This window comes from Mesoplodon densirostris, chromosome 16 (genome assembly GCF_025265405.1).
Source record: "Mesoplodon densirostris isolate mMesDen1 chromosome 16, mMesDen1 primary haplotype, whole genome shotgun sequence".
Lineage (NCBI taxonomy): Eukaryota > Metazoa > Chordata > Mammalia > Artiodactyla > Ziphiidae > Mesoplodon > Mesoplodon densirostris.
Window position 1 is genome coordinate 35,154,041 of NC_082676.1, and position 20,990 is coordinate 35,175,030.

The following is a 20,990-nucleotide window of genomic DNA, read 5'->3' on the forward strand; positions in this document are numbered from 1 at the left end:
TAGAAAACTCAAAATACCCTGTTTTAACAGAAGGCAGAAAATCTACACACTTTATTAGCAAAAAGAATGAGTAAAACAAGTGCAGCTTGGGAAAAAGAGGGGATCCTCCTTTCCCCTCAAGGGCATCTCTAGGTCTTTAAAGGAAGGGGGATTAGGACCATATGCAGAGTAGATACCAGTGTCTCAAGCGACTGGAATCACACAAAAGTGACCCGTGTCCGGGCGGCATTGACCTGCCAGACGTTCAGCTCCTCGTACTCGTCTAGGGCCGCCTGGAACTGAGCAGGTGTGAAGCCGCGAGACACGCAGCGCTGCTCTGCGTCGGAAAACCGGACACTGCGGTCCTCCGAGACCAACTCACGGACAATGGCAAATATCACATCCGCTGGTCTCTGGGTCCTGGAGAAAACAAGCATGGGTGTGCAAGCGTGGGTGTGCAAGGTCAGGGTACAACAAGAACACCTAGTACCAACAGAACAGCAGTGGTCAGGGTTAGAATTCTGAGGCCAACATCACAGACACGGGGATGCAGAAGCCACAGGATAAGTTTTCTGCTCGAGAAGGTCAAGGTAACTCCTGACATCCTTCACTAAGCCACTCACCTGGCTGCTTGCCCCTTGTCACCCAGAAGTGAGTCCTTGGACATCTCCATTAGCCGTATGGCTTCATTCACATCCTCCTTCTCCACTGTGTCCACCATTCGCAGACGTGCCTAAGGGGAAGGCAGGGAGAGATGGGAACGGGAGGAGGGGGGGTGGAACAAAGTCAGGGACACCCCCCCCCCGCTCCAGCTTTAAGGCTGGACAACCCACGTGTTCCTACTCACAAAGGAGTAGAGGCCCCTCCCCTCCCGCCAAGCATCCGCAGTGTGGGGCCGGCACTGTCAGACCGAGACAAGTGCAATGCCCAGGGCAGCGTCCAGCAATTGCCCAAGTCTCCGCCTCTCAACACTGGCCAGTCCCGGTGTTCAGCTGTCCTGTGAGGGAGACCAGACCCTTCTGAACTCCACTGGGCTCCCCACCACGACAGATGGAGCTTGGGGAGCTCAGCCAAGAAAGCAACTGGCAGAGGTAGTGTCCCTGGGGCTCGGGAAGTGCTAGCTCAGCAGTAGGTCAGGTAATCACACTACCTGCACGAACAGCACTTTGGAGCCCCCAGGACTACGGTCCAAGATGTGAGGACAGAAATGAACGTTCCTAGCACAGGATCTAGGACACAGGGAGTGAAGTTAACCCATCCACCCCCTCGGTGAGGTCGGAGAAGCAGGGAGGCCTTTCCCTCCACGGGCGCTGGGCGTGCCCTGCCAGAGCAGCAAGTACCCACAGTGCGGTAGCACGGAGAGGACCACTATCTGCACTGTCAGCACTTTAGCCCCGGCAGGGCGAGCGGAGGAGGGAGGCAGCGAGGGGGGCCGCGTCAAGGCAGGCTGCCCAGTAGAGCCCAAGTGGACCGTCCTCCGGTATGACAGACTGGCACTCACCAGAGCAGTGGACAGTCGCAGGATAGCCAGCAGAGTCCGGGCGGAAGTAAAGGTGGCGTCCTTACTGGCCCAGGCCTCTCGCCTCATCTCCACGTACGCTGCCGTGATGTAGTCGGCCAGCGACTCCGGCACCGTGGGCTGCTTCTCCCGGCACATAGCTACGTAGCGCCTGTGGCACAACAGGAGAGAGGGGTGCAGAGAGTGTGTTTTTTCTGCATTAAGAGTTTTCCACTTAAGAAAACTTTGGCGGGGGTACTTTTAAGTAGGAAAAACAAAATCAGCAGATGAGTATCTGCTTGCTTAAATATCACTGATGGATTTCTCCAAATGCTGCACTTCAAGTTATTCCCAAATTTTTAGGAAAATGGCTTTTGCATGACTATGACAAATCCACCTGTCTTAAGAGACGGTTTTGTTAACTTCAAGAGAATAGGTAAAAAGAAGGAAAACTTGAGGAATCCCTGGGAGTCCCTGGACAGACTCCATGGAGAGAATAGTACTATCAGGTATCCGTGCAGCAGGATGCAGCTTTGCCAAAAATCTGAACCTGTCTCAACCCTGAGATGGGAAGGTGGTGGAGGTAGCATGAAGGGCAGGTTCTGCGTCATGGTCTCCCATGGCCAGGCTGCAGGGACCTAGACTCACTGTTCTTAGACCCAGAACATACGGTGGAGGAGGAGCGAAAGATTTTCAAGAGACGCACACCCAGGCCAAGACACTGCCACCCATGGCACCTGGGCAAGTACACCAGTCCTCGCCCAGCTCTCCTACCTCATAAGCTTCATGTCCAAAGGTTCAAACTGGGCGGGGGGCTGCCGGCTGTGCTGGTGCACATAGGTGATGTGCTGGGCCAACCTGGGAAGACGGGAGGCAAGTAGGAACCCTGTCTCTTTGGTGTCACACGTCACACCCGAACTCTACATCTTGGCCCCTCAACTCTCCACCTCACAGCCTGGCAGGGACAAACTTTCCCATTAAATGACCATCAACATTTCAACCCTGACCCACTCTTAACAACTGTCGACCAGCCCCTGCTGTATGAAGGAAAGGTTCTGGAGTTTCCATGAGCAGACAATGAGTTTTCCGATTTCTCCTCCATCTCCAGAGATTGTTACCAAGGGGTGTCTCCTTGAGTGCTGAGCTGCATTCACCTCAGGTCGTTGTCTCGGTCGGGCCGGTCCTGGATCAGCCAGAGGAGGTCAAATCGGGAGAGCAGCGCAGCAGGAAGCTGTATGTTCTGCTCCAGGCTGCGGCGAGGGTTGTAGCGCCCATAGGCAGGGTTGGCGGCAGCCAGGATGGAGCAGCGGGCATTGAGCGTTGTGAGAATGCCTGCCTTGGCAATGGAGATGGTCTGCTGCTCCATGACCTCGTGGATGGCCGTGCGGTCAGCCTCCGCCATCTTGTCAAACTCATCAATGCAGCACACACCCTGGTCAGCCAGCACGAGGGCGCCACCCTCCAAGGTCAGCTCTCCACTCATGGAGTCTCTCAGCACAGCTGCTGTGAGCCCCACTCCGGAAGAGCCGCGGCCTGTCGTGTACTGGCCTGAACAAAAGGGCCAGGGAGAAAGAAAATAGACATGTTTAGGAAAAGCGAAGACAACAAGGGAGCAACAACGGGGCAAAGGACAGAAGAAACAGGGCTAGTGAGGCAAGGCCTGTACTGAACTGCTCTGACCCAGCCAGGCCTTCCCGAGGCAGCTGCAGTTCTGTGGGTGGTGGTGCTGACCACATCTCCATTCCCCAGTGCTCCCAGACGAGAACAAACACGGACGCATGGTGGTCCTACTCCTGCCCTCAGTTTGCCTTTCCCAGGATCTGACTACTCACTGCGGGGGGCCAGGCGGTCAATGTAAGACAGGAGCTGAGACTTGGCCACACCAGGATCCCCCATCAGGCATATGTTGATGTTGCCTGGAGAAAGGGAAGGAAGCCCCTGAATGACTGACTATTCCTTCAATGCAAGTCATCCAAACACAGAGAAAAGTGCTTTTGAGATCTGCCCCCATCATGCCCAGCACCATTTCTTTTAATCCCACCCCGTGCCCAGGAAGCCAAGGCGCCTGCTCTTTTATTCTGTGACCTATGGGACACTGGCCCTGGTCACCCATCCTTTCTTCCTGAACGCTGCACTCACTGCACTCACCCCTGATCTTCATGCCTCGAGGAGACTGGTCCACCCCTCCCACCAGCAGGAGCAGCAGCGCCTTCTTCACGTCTTCGTGCCCATAGATCTCTGGGGCGATGGAGGCCGCCAACTTTTCATAGAAATCCTCCTCTGTGGGAAAGGGAAAAGTAAGAGTGTTTTCTGGGGGATAAAAAGTGCTAGGATGAAGCTCACACACCCAGTCCTTCCCCTGACCCCTCACCTGCAATCTGCCGCAGTTCCTCCCTGCTCAGTTCTCCTGCCCCAGACTCATCATCCTCACTCTTACTCATCTTCACAATCCGATGGGCTTCCAGGTAAGTTTCCGAGAGTAAACCCTTGGGCAGGAAGATGCCAGGGTATGAATGAAGTTCTTTGACTTGCCCATCCACGTGATTCCCTCAGGAGTTCCTGACAAAACCTTTCGTTCTGCTTTGGTGTTCTGCTATTGACACTTTTCTCTGTGGGGCTGGATAAGAATAAGGGGATGAGGAGAAAAAGGGAAAACCACCTCCTCATTTTAAACTCCCGTTCTCACCTGGACCATCTGTCGGAACCCAGCACGCAGGACTGGCAAGAAGATACCGGTGACACTGACATGGTCCCCGGGCTGGGCAATCCTTGTGTTCTCTCCTTCCACCAGCACCGTGATGCTGCGAGGGATATTTCCCACGGGCACTTGGTCGCTCTGGGGGAGAAGGGTACGTGAGGCCTCCAAAGACTAACCTCCCCTCCCCAGGCATACTGCTCTTCTGCTTCCTGGCCTGCTCAGCCTCACGGAAGCCGACAGGAGGGAAGCTGAGCTCTCCTTTACCTCTTCCCAACTCAATCAGAAAGTTCCAGTTAAACCTCCCTGCTGCTCTTGATGACTTCTCTTGGACTCCCAAGCTCCACCTTCCCTGGGTCCTGGACCACACACCCCAAACTCACATGTTCTTGCATCTTCATCTCCTGGAACTTGATGAACTTGGAGCCACGTGTCTGTAGATACAGCCGCCCTCCTGAGCGGTTGGTCTGGCACTCCTGGCTCGGACACATGATCAGAGGCATGAAAGTGGGAGACTGGATCTAGCACGCAAAAAAGGAAACACTAAAGGAAACCATAAGGAAAGGAGCCCCTTAGAGTCAGTTACTTGAATCACATTCCTCTTTGTCACAAAAACCATAGAACTTTCGAGAATGTCTTAAGTTATTCCTGGTGGATGTCAACAGACACAGAATGTATAAAAAGACCACTCCACGTCAGAAAAAAGATAAAAGGTGAACACACCAACATGTTTTACGATAATCAGAGAAAATAACAAGTGACCATCAGCAGACAAAATTAGTTCTTAGAAAAACCACTGTTCGTTGCTCCACACATACCGGCTGATAGGTCTCTGCCCCACACTGGTCACAAGTGTAAGTGGCCACCACCATCCTGGGTTTGACTTCAGAGACGCGAGTGACAATTCCACGCACTGTTACCAATTTCCCCACAGAGTCAGCCCGTACTTCCCGGATCACGCGAGGCTTGTTACTACTGGGACCTTGAAAATATATCTCACTAAGGGAAAAAACTGTCGTTAGCAAGGCTCTGGGGCTCAAACCCCACACCCTTCCCCACCGAGACCACTCACAATCTGCGCATGAGTTCAGGAGGATACTGGTTCTGGGGGCTCCGGGCTGCTCCAGGGTCCCGGCTCCGCTGCTCCATCATCAACCGGTGCTCAATGTAAACGTCCAAAACATCTTTATTTACCACCTAAAGGAAAAGGAAGGAAAATAGGAAAAAGCCAGGATGGTGAAAGGACAGCGCATAAAGGGGGCCAGGCAGAAATCACCGCCCCCTTTCTGCCAGCTTGGAAAGCCAGCTTTCTGCTCCCAAGAACCTTCTTGGAAAAAACCCAAGTTCCAGGCCCTGCATTTTTCTCACCTCCCTCTCCTTGTACTGAGGCAGCAGCTCCTGTACAGCATCAGCGAAGAGCCTGGCATAGCGCTTGCTGTTCTCACAAATGGAATCCACCAGCTCAGGGTCATCCTCAGCTACATCATCTAGGTCTATGTACACTGCCACTTGCTCCCGATGAGCCAATCGAACCTGGGGTGGGGAGGAGATAGCCACGGGGCCAAATTTACCTTACCAGTGTTGACAAGCAAAAATCTGTCACCACAAGCTCAGCACACAGGTCCCAGGCCCCACATGGGAGAAACAGCAGTGTGAGACAGAACAAGGCTCACTTCTCAGCCCCCCTAACCCCTGAAAATACCTTACTGTCAATGTAGTGATACACAGGTATCAGGTATGGTGCTAACTAAGCTCGTCACTTACACAAAAATGCATTTGCTAATAACTCTCATAGCTCAAGTCACTGCCCCATTCCCTCTACCCAGCCTTAGACTTACCAACTGGCTCCCATACTTGAACTGCTTCTTGCCAAATTCATCATCGTGGTAAAACTCTTGTAGGAACTTCTTCACCTTTTCTATAAAGAAAGCGTAAAACCGTAAGAATCAACCTTTCTTCAGATACCCTACTGCAAAACCCGTCTGAGAGAAATCTAAGCAACTCACCTCCATTTAAAATGAGATCGATGAACTCATCAATCGAAACAACATTCAAATAAGCCTACCTAATTCTCCCCAAACAGGGCAGAACTCTTTTTCACAAGCCTGTTTTGGCCTAGGGAAGAAAAAGTGGCCCCGGGCAGTTTAGAGTATTAACCGATACCCACCCCGCAGGGGAATTCCACTCTCTGCCTTAGTTAGAAATCTCAGTACCGTTTCCTAAGGGCCTCCCACAGCCGGCAACACACTCAGCTCTCAAGGTTCTCAGCTTTTCTTCTACGCGTTTTATTCTCCTTTTCTTTCGGTCCCCTAAACCGCTGCCCTCACTGGGATCTCCGCCACCAGGCCCGTCCTCCGCCCCACCCCCTCTCCCGCCACGGCTTCCGCTCTTAGTAAACAAAGAAGCACATGGGCCCAGATGCCGCCGCCTCACAGCCCGGGATTCCTCCGCCCAGGGCGGGAGCCCGTCCGGCGATTGGCCGGCTCGTCAAGGGCCACACCGTCCCACCCCACCACTTCCTCTCTCTGCGTCTGATAAGCACCCCAATTCCAGGCAGGCCCCCACCCTCAGCAGCTCTCTCCGAGGCCACCGCGCGGAAGGACACTGTTTACACACGACACTCCTTCCAGCGGCGTCGCGCAACTTCCGCCCGCCTCCACTTCCGCTTGGAGGTGGGCCTAACGCGGCCAATCCCAAAGCGCAGCGGCCGGCCTGCCCGCCCCCCGGGCTTCGGCGCGTCTCGGGCGCTCGGAGCGCGGAGGGAAGTAGGGCTGGGGGTGGCCGACCCTGAACCTTTGACAGGATCCCCTGAGGTCCTGGTCTCCCCTTGGGGCGACCCTTCCTTCTGGAACTTACAGCCCACCCACCCACGACCCCTACTTCTTTCCCGTACGCGGTTACCAGCTTTCCCCCGACCTCGGCGCCCCGTGCGCATCCCAGGCACCGTGTGCCTCCAACCCGCCACCTCCCGACCCTGCCTCGGGCCTCGCGCGCCGAACGCGGCCCCCCGGGACCCCAGCTCACCCAAACAGGTGTTGACCAGGAAACTTCCCGCGCAGGACGCCCCTCCCACACTTGCAGACCCTCACCTTTCTCGAGCGCGTAGTCCTTAAGTGCCATTGCTGCCGAGGGCTGTGCGGTAGCAGTTGGCGGGCTCTGAGCTCTCACTCCCCAGGAAGCTAAAAACGTCGGCGCGGCGGACTGCGGCCAACCAACCGAAATTGGCGCGAAACGTCGCTCCCCACGTGACCAGCGCCGCTGAGTGCGGGCCAATCGGGGAAGATGCCCTCCGCCCCTCCCACTCGCCACGGGCCCCTGCCTCGACCAATCAGCGGGCGAGCCTGGGCTGAGTGACGGGGGAGCGGCGCGGGTGTCAGCAGGGTAAGGCTGGGCGAGGCTGGGGCTGGCGCCGGGTTTCCCGCGGTGGAAGGAGAATCGCTCTTAAAGGGCCAGCCCACTCGCGTCCTTTTGTTCCGGGGCCGCGGGGCGGGGCAGGCCCAACTTTCGCTGCCTCCTGGTCTACTCTTCAGAACGGCCATGATTTCCCAGTTCTTCATTCTGTCCTCCAAGGGGGACCCGCTTATCTACAAGGACTGTATCCTTGGCCAGCGGGGCGGGGGGGAGGGGCTGGGTGGGACTAGTGCCCCCGAGCCAGCCAGTGTCGCTAGTTCCTTAGCTGTCCTTCCACCCGGTCAGTCCGCGGAGACAGCGGAGGCCGGGATGTGGCCGAGCTCTTCTACCGGAAGCTGACGGGACTGCCTGGAGACGAGTCTCCGGTTGTCATGGTAACCACTGGCGGGGGTGGGGTGGAGGGGATGCGCTTGGTGGGTCTGGGTGGGGGGCGCCTCCTCCCAGGGCTGTTTCCTTGAGAGCTTCCAGTTGGGGGGCACATTCCTCTAAATAATATTAATGGAAGTTTATTGAGCGTTCTCAATGCACCAGGCACAGCTCCCCGCACATCTCAATGCTCAACCACTCTGGAGTAGGTACTATTATTAACTCCATTTACACATTAGGAAGCTGGGCCCTGGGGAGGTTTCGTCTGTGGCACAAGTCACGCTGCTAGTAAGTAGGGGAATCAGGATACCAGCCCAGGTCTCATGGGCCAGGAATCACCATAACTCTTTCTCGCTAATGCTTTTTCCTCCTGCCTCTGCCTCAGCACCACGATGACCGTCATTTTATTCACATCAGACACAGCGGCCTCTATTTGGTGGCCACGACTTCAGAAAACATTTCTCCCTTCAGCCTCCTAGAGCTGCTTTCCCGGTGAGGAGGGCGGGGCTGGGCACCCGGGCGTGGGGGTCAGAGAGGAGGAGGGTATGCACACTCTGTCCTGTTCTGCAGGCTAGCCACGCTCCTGGGTGATTACTGTGGCTCCCTGGGTGAGGGGACCATCTCCCGCAACGTGGCTCTGGTCTACGAACTTCTGGATGAAGTGCTGGTGAGTCCAAGGATGTCCCTCCCTGTCCCCCGTTCCCTGAAGATGCATCCCCTGGCTGGGAGGCTGAGTCCATTCATTTTCACCCCTTCCCCCCGCGACCACCCAAAGACTGCCCTTCCTTTGCCCATAGGACTATGGCTATGTACAGACCACATCCACGGAGATGCTGAGGAACTTCATCCAGACGGAGGCCGTGGTCAGCAAACCCTTCAGCCTCTTTGACCTCAGCAGCGTTGGCTTGGTCAGTCCAGGGGCAGATGAGGCCAGGATTGAGGAGGGTTAGTGGGAAGTGTCATACGTGAGAATTGATTGCTTTGGATGATTTCCAGTTTGGGGCTGAGACACAACAGAGCAAAGTGGCCCCCAGCAGTGCAGCCAGCCGCCCGGTGCTGTCCAGCCGCTCTGACCAGGTGAGGGAGGGATTGATGGGTTCAGATCCTCTGATTTTTCTCTCAGCCCCCAGAGTCCAAGATCCCAGCATATCTTTCCACCTCCCTTAGACGTGGATGATCCCTTTTCTTACCCGTGTCCTCACCCCAGGGCTCCAGCCTCCACTGTCCTGTCCTTTCTGCCTGTCCACGTTAGAACACAGGCCAATCAACCCCCAAATCCCTCTTTCCTTAGAGCCAAAAGAATGAAGTGTTTCTGGATGTGGTCGAGAGATTGTCTGTCCTGATAGCTTCTAATGTAAGTTTGAGCCCCCAGCCCTGCGGCTGAGGACAGGTGGCCTTTGGGAAGTGTGTTGGGGAGGTCACGTCTGGGCATTGACCTGTCACTCTCAGGGCTCGCTGCTGAAGGTGGACGTGCAGGGAGAGATACGACTCAAGAGCTTTCTGCCCAGCGGCTCTGGTGAGCAGCCTGCAGGCTGGACCAGGGTGGGGTTTGGGACAGGCTCCTTGGTGGCACGTATGGGGTATTTGGCAGCTTCTTCTGTTCTTTTCTCTGACAGAGATGCGCATCGGCTTAACAGAAGAGTTTTGTGTGGGGAAGTCAGAACTGAGAGGTGAGGAGAAAGTGGGTCTTTCTCTCCTAGGTCGAGGTCACTGTCAAAGGTTTCATGGAGGGAAGTTAGAGACAGATCCCCACCCCCTCCCAAAATATGGGTTAGGAGAGGGGTCTTTCTCTCTTTCCAGGTTATGGGCCAGGAATTCGGGTGGATGAGGTCTCATTTCACAGCTCGGTGCATCTGGATGAGTTTGAATCTCATCGAATCCTCCGCCTGCAGCCACCTCAGGGTGAGGTCAGGATCAGGCTGGCCTAGCATATTCCACCTACCGAGGGGAAGGGAGGCAGTTCAGGTGTGAGGAGACCAAACTCACCTCCGTTCCTCTCTGGTCTCAGCTGACGGTGATGAGGTATCAACTCTCAGATGACCTCCCCTCCCCGCTCCCCTTCCGGCTCTTTCCCTCCGTGCATTGGGACCGAGGCTCAGGCAGGTGAGACCATTTCCCCGTTCTAGAAGTTCTCTGGAGCCCAAGCCAACATGTGTACGCATGTACGTGTGTGTGTGTGCACACATATATGCACGTATCTGTTTACCCCTTGGACTGGCTGTGAAGGAGCGGTGGTGGTGGTGATATTGGCTGTGTTAGTAAAGGCACCCTCCCCAACAAGTGGACCCAGCTCTGTGAATGTAATGGCTCGTGGAGTTGGGTGGATTTCAGCCCTTCTCTCTCTGTCTTGGGGCAAAATCCACACAGCCACACGTGGGGGCCCTGTGTGAGGGATGGTGAGATGCCGGTAGGATAGGGCCTGAGTAACGGTGTTGTGCCCTCCCACCCAGGCTCCAGGTTTATCTGAAGTTACGATGTGACCTGCCCCCAAAGAGGTAAGTGGGGGTAGCCAAGCTTAGTCCAGTTACGTAGGGTAGGAGACAAGGCCAAGATACCTGCTGTTTCCACCTTCAGGTGCGGCCACCAGCCTCAGAATCCAGCTTAGAGGCTCTGGAGTTTGGGAAGGGGGTGGGGTGGCACTTGTGCAGAACTCCAGTCGTGACAGTAATGAAGATGGGACACGTCACGACCTTCCTGGGGCTGACTCTGTTCCTTTTTTCCTTGCAGCCAGGCTCTCAACGTCAGGCTGCACCTTCCCCTGCCACGGGGGGTGGTCAGGTGAGCGTGTGTGCATCGCGGGCCCGCGGGTGGGTTTACCAGCTTCTCCAGACAACAGGACGGCACTGGGGGAGGAGAGGGAGCTGTGGGATGGCAGGGGTTAACCCAGCACCTTTCCTCTCCCGACTCCAGCCTGTCTCAGGAGCTGAGCAGCCCAGAGCAGAAGGCAGAGCTGGGGGAGGGAGCCCTTTGCTGGGACCTGCCTCGGGTGCAGGGAGGCTCTCAGCTCTCAGGCCTTTTCCAGGTATCAGCCGCTGAGTCCCGAAGGCCCTCTCCTCCCACCTCCACTTTCAGCCCTGACCCATAGCCTCCTAATGCGGTCGGTCCGCGTGGTCAGCTTCCTGGCCCCTTGGCTCCCCTGCCCTCCTTCCTGTTGAGGCCTTCAGCACCCTCCTCCTGCCTCTGCCCCTCACAGATGGACGTTCCGGGCCTCCCCGGGCCTCCCGGCCAAGGCCCCTCCACCTCGGCTCCTCCTCTGGGGCTGGGCCCCGCCAGCCTCTCGTTTGAACTTCCCCGGCATACATGCTCTGGCCTCCAGGTTCGCTTCCTCAGGCTGGCGTTCAGACCATGCGGCAACGCCAATCCCCACAAGTGGGTGCGACACCTAAGCCACAGCGACGCCTATGTCATTCGGATCTGAGGCTCCCAAACGAGGACACGGGTGGCAAAGGAGGTGACCAGTGCATCAGGAGAAGGACGATGTTTCCTCTCCCAGCATCCTGGCCTGTGGATGTGGCTCTGGCTGGAAGAGTCCTGAGTCCTAGAGAGCAGGGGGGCTCCACGGGTTCGACCGCCCATCCGTGGGATCTGACCCAGGAAGGACAGAGGTGGATCACAATTTAAAAATCAATCTTTTATTCTGAGGAACTGACTGTACAATACTGAAAGAGAAAGTCACGTGGGGGAAGCTGACTACTATTTCCTTCCATCCAGCGTGCGTGCGTGTGTGTGTGTGTGAGAGAATGAGAGAGAATACAGGGGAGAGAAGACGGTCGGCAGACGTGTGACAGCATCAAGGTGCAGGCGGAGGGGAGCCAGATCCGGGGGGCTGTGAGCCATTAGCCTTCGGAGTCCCTGGAGCTGGAGGGGGGCTCTCCCCAGCTTCCGGTTTCCCCCCACATAGGGCGCTGACCCCAAGCGGGGAGGGGGCTGAGGTCGGGGGAGGGGCTGGAGAAGGATGGGAGGTGGGGCCTCCTTTGCCCTCCCCTGTGGGGGGAAGAGAGACCACGATGTACTTCTGGACACTGCCAGGACCAGAGGGGGCAGTGCTGGGGGGCGCACTTGTGGCGGTGGAGACCAGCTTGACGATGGGCTGCACGCTGGGGACGGTGGTGGTGACAGGAGAGGTAGTGGTGGAGCCTGAGCCAGGGGCCGAGGTGCTGAGGGACAGGACCTGGGCGGGGAGAAAAGCAGTGCCGCTTGCCTTGCACTCTTCCCACACGCGAGGCCGGGGGATACTTCCCTTGCTCCAACCAAATAATCAGTGACATGGTGACACAGTCCCCACCATCCCTGGTCCCACACGGCTCCACATACCTGTTGGGTGGATGAGGCGCTGGAGGATGATGACATGACAATGAACTTGGTTGGGGGAGGGGAAGGCTGAGGCGGGGCAGCAGCTCGAGCAGACACCAGTGTCTGGACAGGCAGCGCAATGGAGCCAGGGACCTTCAGCAAGCCAGGGGTCCGAGGGCCAGGCTGGGGGGCCTGTGAGAGGGTCAGCGTGGGCCGGGGCTGTAGGAAGAAGCAGCAGGAAGAAAACGTCACCATCTACGAAAAATACCAGCTATGAAAAGAAGGGCTCCTCTTGCTCCTCAGTGGGTCTCACTGGGTTTGGGACATCATCACAAAGGGGGCCTAGACACCCCCAAAGATGGCTGACTCGGGGGCTGTGTTTTACAAAAGTCAGTGTGTGTGCCCGAGTACGTGGTGTCTGTGAGTCCCGCCTGGATGGGAACCACCGCCGTGTTTTTCTTCATTTCACCTTACCACTTGCTCATCTGTCCTCCCCGGACCCTGTACTCACCTGAGTGATGGTCAGAGTGGTCCTGTTGACCTGCTGAGCCTGCAGAGCAGCCTGGGCCCGGGCCTTGACAACGTGGGAACAGAGGAGGGGCCCGAGGGACCCAAATTCTGCCCGATAGGCATCCTGATTGTCAGGCGGTGGGCGCAGCTTTGCCAGAACAGGGGCACAGTGTTTCTGCAGAGAGAAGGCAAAGAGCAGCCAGGTAGAGGGAGGGCAGTGACTCTGAGAATCATGACGGGGGAAGGGGTGAGAAAGGAGGTCACCCACTAGTTCAGTGTGTTCCTGCTGGAAGCCAGGCTGTGCTGGGTTATCAGTGTGTAAGGAATGCTGTGGGGTTTTGTTTTTGTTTTTGCAGTACGCGGGCCTCTCACTGTTACGGCCTCTCCCGTTGCGGAGCACAGGCTCCGGACGCGCAGGCTCAGCGGCCATGGCTCACGGGCCCAGCCACTCCGCGGCATGTGGGATCTTCTTAGACTGGGGCACGAGCCCGTGTCCCCTGCATCGGCAGGCGGACCCTCAACCACTGCGCCACCAGGGAAGCCCTGCTGTGGTTTTTCTTCATAGAGAACTTGGGCACCAGCTGGTGGGAGTGGAGAACTTGCTGAGTAATTACACTGGTGCTATCTAAGGGCCAGCCAGTCCACAGGGCATGTGCCTTGCACAGAATGGGCCAGAGTGGTGCAGAAGCATCAGGGGCAGTGCAGGCTTGAAGTCACAGGCTGAGAGTTAAGACTCTTATTTCTTACTTAACCCCTTAGTGCCTCAGTTTTTCCAGCTGCAAACAATATGGGACTCTGTGGTGTGCCCTGAACGTAAGAGGCGAAGGTGGGAGAGATGAATGGAGGATGCTGTATGTTTGCTAAACATCGTCCTTGTGTGTGTGTGGTGGGGGGTGGAGAGGGGGATCAGCGGGAAGAAGTGGGGGAGGGCGGGGGCGGGGCTTTGTCACCAGGAGGAGGCTCTGCACGTGGTCAGCCCCTATGCGGTCGATGTTGCTCAGCACTGGGCCGTCCAGGACCCCGCGGATCCGCTCCCCCTCCTGCTGTAGCCGCGGCAGAATCAGAGTCTTAATCACCTGTTGGAAGAGAAGGGGAGAAGCCGGGGCCCTGGGGTAACCACAGGGTCTCCCGGGTCAGGGGGCTGTTGCCCACTCTGACCTCACGATCCCTCCCCTCCCCCAGGGCTCCCCTCCGCTGGGGCCTAACATCATGTCCCAGCTCTGCCAGGCCTGCAATGGAGCCGTAGCGTGTTGTCCACGGGGTCTTCTCATCCACCCAGCTCTGTAAGGGGATGGAAAATAAACCCAAATAAAGGGGTGTGAAAAGCTAACTACTAAAGACCAAAGTCTCTCATACACACATTTTCCTTGCAGACCATTAAGACATGACAGCTCCTTCCCAGCCACCCTGTCCTCCCCAAAGTAGCCCTATTCTGACCTCTACCACCAGAGATTAGTTCTTCTGGTTTTTGAACTTTAATGGAATCACACAATTAGGGGAAAAAAAAAAAGACACTGCAGATGCGGCTCAAGTCCCAGTCCCCATCCCCCTGTCCCCTTGCCCCTGGTTTTCAGCATCATTTCCTGCAGCCACACTGGTTTGAGTGAAGCTCTCATTGTTCTGGTGACAACCCTGGGTAGTGATGGGAAACGGCTCACCTTGGTGAAGGTCTTGGTGATTCGGGACTGGATGTTGTTAGTGGTTGTGCTGAAATGCTTGCAGATCTGGGCCACCAGGCGGGCGGCAAAGTCCCGGAGCGCCCAGTGATTGTCCACATCTGGCCGCAGGCACAGCTGTCTGCTCACGATGCAGGTCATCACAGCCGGGATCAACTCATGCACCTAAGGGATAAGCCTCGAGTCAGCTGATTCTGACAAATGACCTCCTGTGGGTGGTGGCAGGGTCCCCAGGGCCTGGGATGAGAGGTGGGCGGGCAGGTCCACTCACGTATTTCTCTAGATACAGAGTAGGGTTGTCCATCAGCGCCTTCACCATGCGCATCAGGTAGATGAGCAGGGCCAGGTTGTTCTGCACCACGTTCACGCGCACCTGGTTGGGGGGAGAGAAGCGATGGGGAAGCGGGACCCTTCCGGTGAGCTTCCTCTCCCTCCTCCTCACCCCAGAACCTTGTCCTAGGTGCCCCCCTCCCGCGTCCTCTCACCCCCTCTGAGATGAAGGTGCTGAAGCGCGGCAGCATCTGGTAGAGCCCCGGATCGGTGGCAATGCTCTGCAGAGCCTCCTGTGGGGGGAGGGGAGCGAGTGAAGAGGGGCCGACACTGGGAGGGGGGGCGGGTGGCCTCCAAGGGGTAAAGCCAGGAGAGGGTGGCGGGGCCTCACCGCTCTCTTGGCCTCACACGAGCCCACGCAGGCTTCTGTGATCTCCTTGTAGTACAGCTGCTGCTCCACAGACAACTCGTGGATGCTTCGGGGCTTCAGTCGCAGAGGCGCCCCCTCCAGCAGGGGTGGCGCCTTCTTCTCTTTCCCTGTGTGAAGTGGGAAGACAGGTTTAGAAAAGAAAGCTCCAGAGGAGGCCTCAGCACCAGACAAACCTCAACCCTCCCCTCCCCCACCCAGGGAGACCCGGCTTCCCTTGGGCTTCTTGATCCTCGCTGGGGCTCCTGGCCTGAGGTCTCGCCCTCTGCCCTGACCTCACCCACTTCACAAATGACCATCTGGCTTTGGGGCAAGAGGCCTGGCCCAGCAGTACTGACCTTTGCCATCAGCTGGAGTGGCCCCCTGACCTTTGCCTTTCAAGGGGCCGTCTTCCTCCTGGCCCGGCTTGGCTGACTTCAGGGGTTCTGTGGCCTCAGCCTTCTGCTGCTCTTTGGGAGCTGGTGGGAAAGCAGTCAAGGCAGGAGATGTAAAGGGAGGAGGAGGGAGAGGGGTGGGTGCTGGACGCTGGGCACGGAGGTTACCTGGGGGTGGGTTCTCTGGAATAGCTGGCTGGCAGCCTTCAATGCTCAGCCAGTGAGCTGCAAGGAAGGAAGGTGTCAAAGTGAACTGCTGAGCGCAGACATCAGGAAGTCACTCCACACTATGGGACTCGTGCTTTCCTTCCTGTTCCTCACAAGGGACCTCACACTGAGGGCGTGCTTCCTCACACCCCTACGCATTGCTCCTTCCCCTGCTCCCCTCCCCTTCCCCAACCTTTGAGGCAGACATCCAGGGGCACTCGGGGCAGAGGGGTATTGATGATGTCGCTCAGATCAACCTCCTTCTCCTCGTAGAAGTAAAGCTCCCGGCCGCCACCAGAGGCGAAACGGAAAGGAATGAACTCCTGAGCGTGGAAGCCATACAGTGGCTACAACAGGACGGAGAGAGACACTGGGATGAGAAGGGAGCCCAAGCAGGCAGGTCTGGCTGAGGCAAATGTACCGTATGGGAGGTCTCAGTACCCTGCCCCCTCAGTCCTGTGCATTCCCATCACCTCGACGTTCTTTAGCTTCAGTGCGTAGTCAATGTCACTGGTGGTGAGCTTCTGCCGCTTCCCCATGTGCATGAACTTCAAGGCATCCTAGGGATGGGAGGACAGACGTCAGCCCGAGACCCTGGGGAAGAAGGCGGCCTGGGCAGCATCCTCCATACAGTGCAGTGAGGCCAGGGTACCTGTGCAATCTCCTTGATGCGGTAGCTGACCTCATCTGTCAGCAGCTGGCAGGTCTCCTCCTGAATCTGAGCGATGCCCATGGACTCGGCCACCACCTTCATGGACTCCGAGGGCAGGACGGTGTTGCTCAGCTTCAGCTTCTTCTCCTCAGCCATTCTGGAGCCCCTCCTCCCCTCCCCTGAAGGAAGATGCCCCAGGGCGGAGAGATGGAGACCCTGGCAGGGGGGTGAGAGGAAACGTGAGAGTGATATCCCAAGAAGAGGGGCTGTCCGTTCAGGAGGGGCCGCACAAAGGGAGGACAGTGGAGATGTGAGGGGGGAAGGGGCTCGGGGTGGGGGGGTGCCCTTTGTCCATCCCCACGCGAGCAGCACCAGCTGAACAGGAGGAGGTAGCACTTGGACCCAATTCGACACAATTTATCGAGCTGATTCTATGCCAGGCACAGTACAAGTGAGGTATAGTGGAATGATCTCAGCTCTCAGTTTAAATCCCAGCCCCAGCACTACCTAGCTATGTTACCTGGGCAAGCTACTTAAATTCTCCCAGCTTTGGGTTTCTTCTCTGTAAAATGTGGAAAGCATCTTTTTTCCCTAAGGTTGTTAATGTGCCTGCTTTCATGTGTCTTGCTCCGTCATGCATCATTATTCACACTTGACAAGAATACAACATTGGTTAAAAACAACTCTCCCTGTCTGAGCCTATATGCCCTTACAATTGAACGTGATGAGAAAATGCACAACCATCCTGACCAATGTGCACTTTTTTCATGGCCACGAACTTCAAACGGGCCCTTAATGTTGCCTGATGGTCCTACATTTCAGTGCACCCAGGTTCCTTCTGTCTCATCTGACACCTCTACTCCTCCCTGATTTTTGGCCATCAGAAGAGACCTCCCCAGGCTCCCACCACCATGTCCACCCACTGAGCAGCACCGGCGCCCACATGCTCTGCCTTCCCTTTCACTGTAGAGCTTCTGGTCATGCCCCTCCCCAACTCAAGCATCCCTCCAGCATTCCCCCACCTCCCTGCATCATCGTCAATTCCTCGACCTAGCAGATTACTCCCATTAGCCCTACAAAATGCAGTTATTTCTCCCATCTTCAAAAAACAAAACAGTGGTCCACCCATACCATGGAATATTTTTCAGCCTTAAAAAGGAAGGAAATTCTGACACACGCCACAACACAAATAAACCTTGAGAACACTGTGCTAAGTGAAATAAGCCAGTCACAAAAGGATAAATACTGTATGGTTCCAATTATATGAGGTTCTTCGAGTAGTCAAATTCATAGAGACAGAAAGCAGAGTGGTGAGTGCCAGAAGCTGGGAAGAGGAGAAGGGGGAGTTATTGTTTAATAGGTACAGTTTCTGTTTTACAAAATGAAAAGCATTCTGGAGATGGATGGTGGTGATGGGTGTGAATGTACTTAATGCCCCTAACGTGTACACTTAAAAATGGTTAAGATGGGGCTTCCCTGGTGGCGCAGTAGTTGAGAGTCCGCCTGCCGATGCAGGGGACACAGGTTCGTGTCCCAGTCCAGGAAGATCCCACATGCCGTGGAGCAGCTGGGCCCGTGAGCCATGGCCGCTGAGCCTGCGTATCCGGAGCCTGCGCATCCGGAGCCTGTGCTCCGCAACGGGAGAGGCCACAAGAGTGAGAGGCCCGCGTACCACAAAAAAAAAAAAAAAGGTTAAGATGGTACGTTTTATGTTATGTGTATTTCACAATTAAAAATTTTTAAAAAATCTTGGGGCTTCCCTGGTGGCGCAGTGGTTGTGAGTCTGCCTGCCGATGCAGGGGACACGGGTTCGTGCCCCGGTCCGGGAGGATCCCACATCCCGCGGAGCGGCTGGGCCCGTGAGCCATGGCCGCTGAGCCTGCGCGTCTGGAGCCTGTGCTCCGCAACGGGAGAGGCCACGACAGTGAGAGGCCCGCGTATCGCAAAAAAAAAAAAAAAAAATCTTGGACTTCCCTGGTGGCGCAGTGGTTAAGAATCTGCCTGCCAATGCAAGGCACACAGGTTCGAGCCCTGGTCTGGGAAGATCCCACAGGCCGCAGAGCAACTAAGCCCGTGTGCCACAACTATTGAGCCTGCGCTCTAGGGCCCGCAAGCCACAAGTACTGAGCCCGTGAGCCACAAGTACTGAAGCCCGCGTGCCTAGAGCCAGTGCTCTGCAACAAGAGAAGCCACCGCAATGAGAAGCCCGCGCGCCGCAATGGAGACCCAACGCAGCCAAAAATAAATAAATAAATAGATAATTAAAAAAAGAAAAAACCATCTTTTCTTCATCCCACTTTCTGTACTAGAGATTCTCTGGGGTTTTTTGGCTCCTCTTTGCAACAAAACTCCCTGGAAGAGCTGTCTTATCTCTAATTCCTCTTGAACCTACTCTAGTCAGGCTTCTGACTCCATTAGGTGCCTGAAACCACTCATCAAGGTCATTGTGACTCTACATTGTCAAATCCAAAGCCCCATCTCCTTCCCCATCTTCCTCGACCTCTCAGCAGCACAGGGCATAGTTGCCTACTACCTTCTGGAGACACTGTCTTAACACCACGGCTACCCCACCTTCTCTTGGTTTTCCTCCTCCTTCACTGGCCACTTTCTCTACGTTTCCTCTGCTGGTTCCTCCTCTTCTCCTCATCTGCTTGATGTTGCAGTGCCCTGGGCTTGGTCCTTGTACAGCTATGAGCTATACTTATTCCCTTGGTGACCTCAACCATTCTCACAGCTTTCAGTATTGCTTATAGGCTGGTGATGGCAAATTTATATCCCCAGCCCAGAGCTTCCTTCCTAACTCCAGACCTGTATATCAAACTGGCTACTTAGAATTCCTTCTAAACTGAACTCCTGATGACCCCCACCCCACCAGCTCCAGCCTCGGCTCTTCTCATCTTCATAGCAACACCATTCATCCAGGCGGTCATTCATTATGTGAGCCCTCAAAGCAAATCCACCAGGTGATCCAATCTGATCCTCCACTCACACTGTGTGACCAGCTCCCCAGCATCTATCCCCTGGGAAACTTCAATAGCCTCCTGATAAGGCCTTCCTGCTTCCATCCTTGCTCCCTACATCTATTCCCAACATAGCAACCAGAGTGATTCTGTCAAAAAATAAACTACATTGGGTTATTTCTCTGCTCAAAACCCTGTACTGGCTCCCAATGTGCCACAGTGTAAATTCGAAATCCTTATTATGGTCTACAAGCTCCTTCGTGATTTACTCTCTCCCCACCACATCTCTGACCTCCTTTCATTCCTTCTTCCACGTTGATCCAGCCCCACTGTCCTCCTTGCTGTTCAAACCTTTGCTCTATTCCCTCTGCCTGGGATGCTCTTCCCCAGATGTTCCCTGGCTGCCTATTCCCATCACCCTGTTTAATACTGCACCCCACCCCCACTCTGCTTTTTTAAAAAAATTCCCATGGAATTTAACATCTGCTGATACATATTGTATTATTTCTTATTGTTTATCACCACATCTCCCCTTCCCGCACTGTGTGAACAGGGATCTTTGTTACGTTCACTGATGTATTCTGAGACCCCAGACTGGGGCCTGAGACACACTAGATACTCAATAAATATCTGTTGAATAAATGAATGAACTGTAAGGCTTAGGAATTAGGTGCTCACTAAACCCTCAAGTACCACTGTTATCAAGTGAACAAGATATAAGCCCAAGCTTGGAATCTACTTTGTGTCCAAAAGGAAAGTGGCTCGCTTCAAGCTGGCATTAGGAAGACTAATGTCAAAAGTGTTTTGGACTGACTGCGAGGTGTACGTTGAGGGCGGGTGTGGGCCTGTTGGAGGGGCGGGAAGATGGGGGCGAAATACAAGTTAGTTCTTCTCAAACCATCCCAGGTCTCCTCCCCCGCTTTTATAAGTCTTATCTGCAGGGAACACATTTATTCAACATACTCTGTGCCTGGAGCCGGGTATACAGGAGGCGGTCATGTCCCAGTTCCCTGGCGAACTCCTACTAATCCTTCAATACCCCGCGGTACCCTCTGCCAGTACAGGCTCAAATAACACGCCACGGCCTCAGGAAACCTCAGGTCAGTGGAGTCGGCAGGAAGGCTTCCCAGAAGATTAACTTGACCTAGATCCGTGTAGCAGTTTCCCCAGCAGGGAAGCAGGTCTAAGGTCCCCAGGCAATGGGTACAGCGAGAAAGAAGGCGTAGAAAGCCCACCTCATGCCCCCAACATCCCTCCAATGCAAACACACAGAGTCCCCACGCGCACGGACACACAACCAACCGTCCTCCTCCGGGTCCCCACACGGGCCCTTCAAAGGGTCTAGTCCCGGGTACCACTCAGACCCGCCCCCGCCAGTCGAGCGCCCAGCACAGGAAGAGCCTCTCACCACCGCCAAAGCGCCGCTCACCCGGCGCTCGGCGCCATGTTGGCCCCGCCCCCTCAAGGAGCAGTTCCTGGCAGAGACCGAGGGCAGGTCACTGCCCCTTCCACGAGCCGGAATAAGACCCCTAGGCTCACGGCCTGAAATTATATAAAAATGCTGTCTCTGTGCCTACGTGTAAGGAGCACACCCTCTTTCTGTAATTACTTCAGTTTATTCCTTCACTATCCGGCAGCCAGGACCTTTGGGAGGTGCCACAAAATCAGGCGA

At 55.6% G+C, this 20,990-nt stretch overlaps 3 protein-coding genes across 13 annotated transcripts; 1 reads left to right on the plus strand and 2 right to left on the minus strand.

Moving 5' to 3' along the window:
- Positions 1–21: 21 nt before the first annotated feature.
- MCM7 (minichromosome maintenance complex component 7) lies at positions 22–7,404 on the minus strand. Its single transcript, XM_060079142.1, has 15 exons — positions 7,262–7,404; positions 6,011–6,090; positions 5,541–5,705; positions 5,245–5,369; positions 4,991–5,171; positions 4,556–4,693; positions 4,164–4,313; positions 3,849–3,963; positions 3,626–3,757; positions 3,310–3,393; positions 2,632–3,025; positions 2,252–2,335; positions 1,481–1,649; positions 603–712; positions 22–399 (listed from the first exon to the last, which is right to left on the minus strand). The coding sequence occupies exons 1-15, from the start codon at positions 7,290–7,292 to the stop codon at positions 198–200; spliced, it is 2,160 nt and encodes a 719-aa protein (XP_059935125.1). The 5' UTR covers positions 7,293–7,404; the 3' UTR covers positions 22–197.
- On the plus strand, positions 7,203–11,853 carry AP4M1 (adaptor related protein complex 4 subunit mu 1). Of its 4 annotated transcripts, XM_060079152.1 has the most exons (16): positions 7,203–7,553; positions 7,703–7,767; positions 7,869–7,957; positions 8,335–8,441; positions 8,520–8,616; positions 8,747–8,857; positions 8,946–9,026; positions 9,241–9,303; positions 9,399–9,465; positions 9,566–9,619; positions 9,750–9,856; positions 9,958–10,052; positions 10,400–10,444; positions 10,677–10,727; positions 10,860–10,971; positions 11,143–11,851. In XM_060079152.1, the coding sequence occupies exons 2-16, from the start codon at positions 7,710–7,712 to the stop codon at positions 11,365–11,367; spliced, it is 1,362 nt and encodes a 453-aa protein (XP_059935135.1). In that variant the 5' UTR covers positions 7,203–7,553; positions 7,703–7,709; the 3' UTR covers positions 11,368–11,851. The 4 variants fall into 4 exon arrangements, with proteins under 4 accessions (XP_059935135.1, XP_059935136.1, XP_059935134.1 ...); XM_060079153.1 differs by lacking the exon at positions 7,203–7,553 and having other exon boundaries at positions 7,570–7,767; positions 11,266–11,853; XM_060079151.1 differs by lacking the exon at positions 7,203–7,553 and having other exon boundaries at positions 7,570–7,767; positions 11,143–11,850.
- On the minus strand, positions 11,566–20,805 carry TAF6 (TATA-box binding protein associated factor 6). 8 transcript variants are annotated; one of them, XM_060079146.1, is made up of 16 exons: positions 20,748–20,800; positions 20,282–20,462; positions 16,359–16,574; positions 16,180–16,266; positions 15,900–16,053; positions 15,668–15,724; positions 15,464–15,583; positions 15,090–15,235; positions 14,914–14,991; positions 14,700–14,801; positions 14,411–14,593; positions 13,959–14,033; positions 13,703–13,828; positions 12,754–12,927; positions 12,264–12,461; positions 11,566–12,120 (listed from the first exon to the last, which is right to left on the minus strand). In XM_060079146.1, exons 2-16 carry the CDS (start codon positions 20,315–20,317, stop codon positions 11,740–11,742), a joined length of 2,133 nt encoding a protein of 710 aa, XP_059935129.1. In that variant the 5' UTR covers positions 20,318–20,462; positions 20,748–20,800; the 3' UTR covers positions 11,566–11,739. The 8 variants fall into 8 exon arrangements, with proteins under 8 accessions (XP_059935129.1, XP_059935127.1, XP_059935128.1 ...); XM_060079144.1 differs by having other exon boundaries at positions 20,727–20,775; XM_060079145.1 differs by lacking the exon at positions 20,748–20,800 and adding an exon at positions 20,621–20,720.
- Positions 20,806–20,990: the final 185 nt, after the last annotated feature.

Coding starts and splice junctions, on each gene's coding strand:
- MCM7 (XM_060079142.1), bottom strand. CDS start 7,292: ATGGCACTTAAGGACTACGCGCTCGAGAAAG. Junction 3,026..3,309: donor TGACCGCCTGGCCCCCCGCA/GTGAGTAGTCAG, acceptor CCTTTTGTTCAG/GCCAGTACACGACAGGCCGC. Junction 400..602: donor GACAAGGGGCAAGCAGCCAG/GTGAGTGGCTTA, acceptor TGTTTTCTCCAG/GACCCAGAGACCAGCGGATG.
- AP4M1 (XM_060079152.1), top strand. CDS start 7,710: ATGATTTCCCAGTTCTTCATTCTGTCCTCCAAGGGGGACCCGCTTATC. Junction 9,304..9,398: donor CTGTCCTGATAGCTTCTAAT/GTAAGTTTGAGC, acceptor TGTCACTCTCAG/GGCTCGCTGCTGAAGGTGGA. Junction 9,857..9,957: donor TGCAGCCACCTCAGGGTGAG/GTCAGGATCAGG, acceptor CTCTGGTCTCAG/CTGACGGTGATGAGGTATCA.
- TAF6 (XM_060079146.1), bottom strand. CDS start 20,317: ATGACCGCCTCCTGTATACCCGGCTCCAGGCACAGA. Junction 14,034..14,410: donor TCACCAAGACCTTCACCAAG/GTGAGCCGTTTC, acceptor ATCCCCTTACAG/AGCTGGGTGGATGAGAAGAC. Junction 12,121..12,263: donor GCGCCTCATCCACCCAACAG/GTATGTGGAGCC, acceptor CTCCCCGCCCAG/GTCCTGTCCCTCAGCACCTC.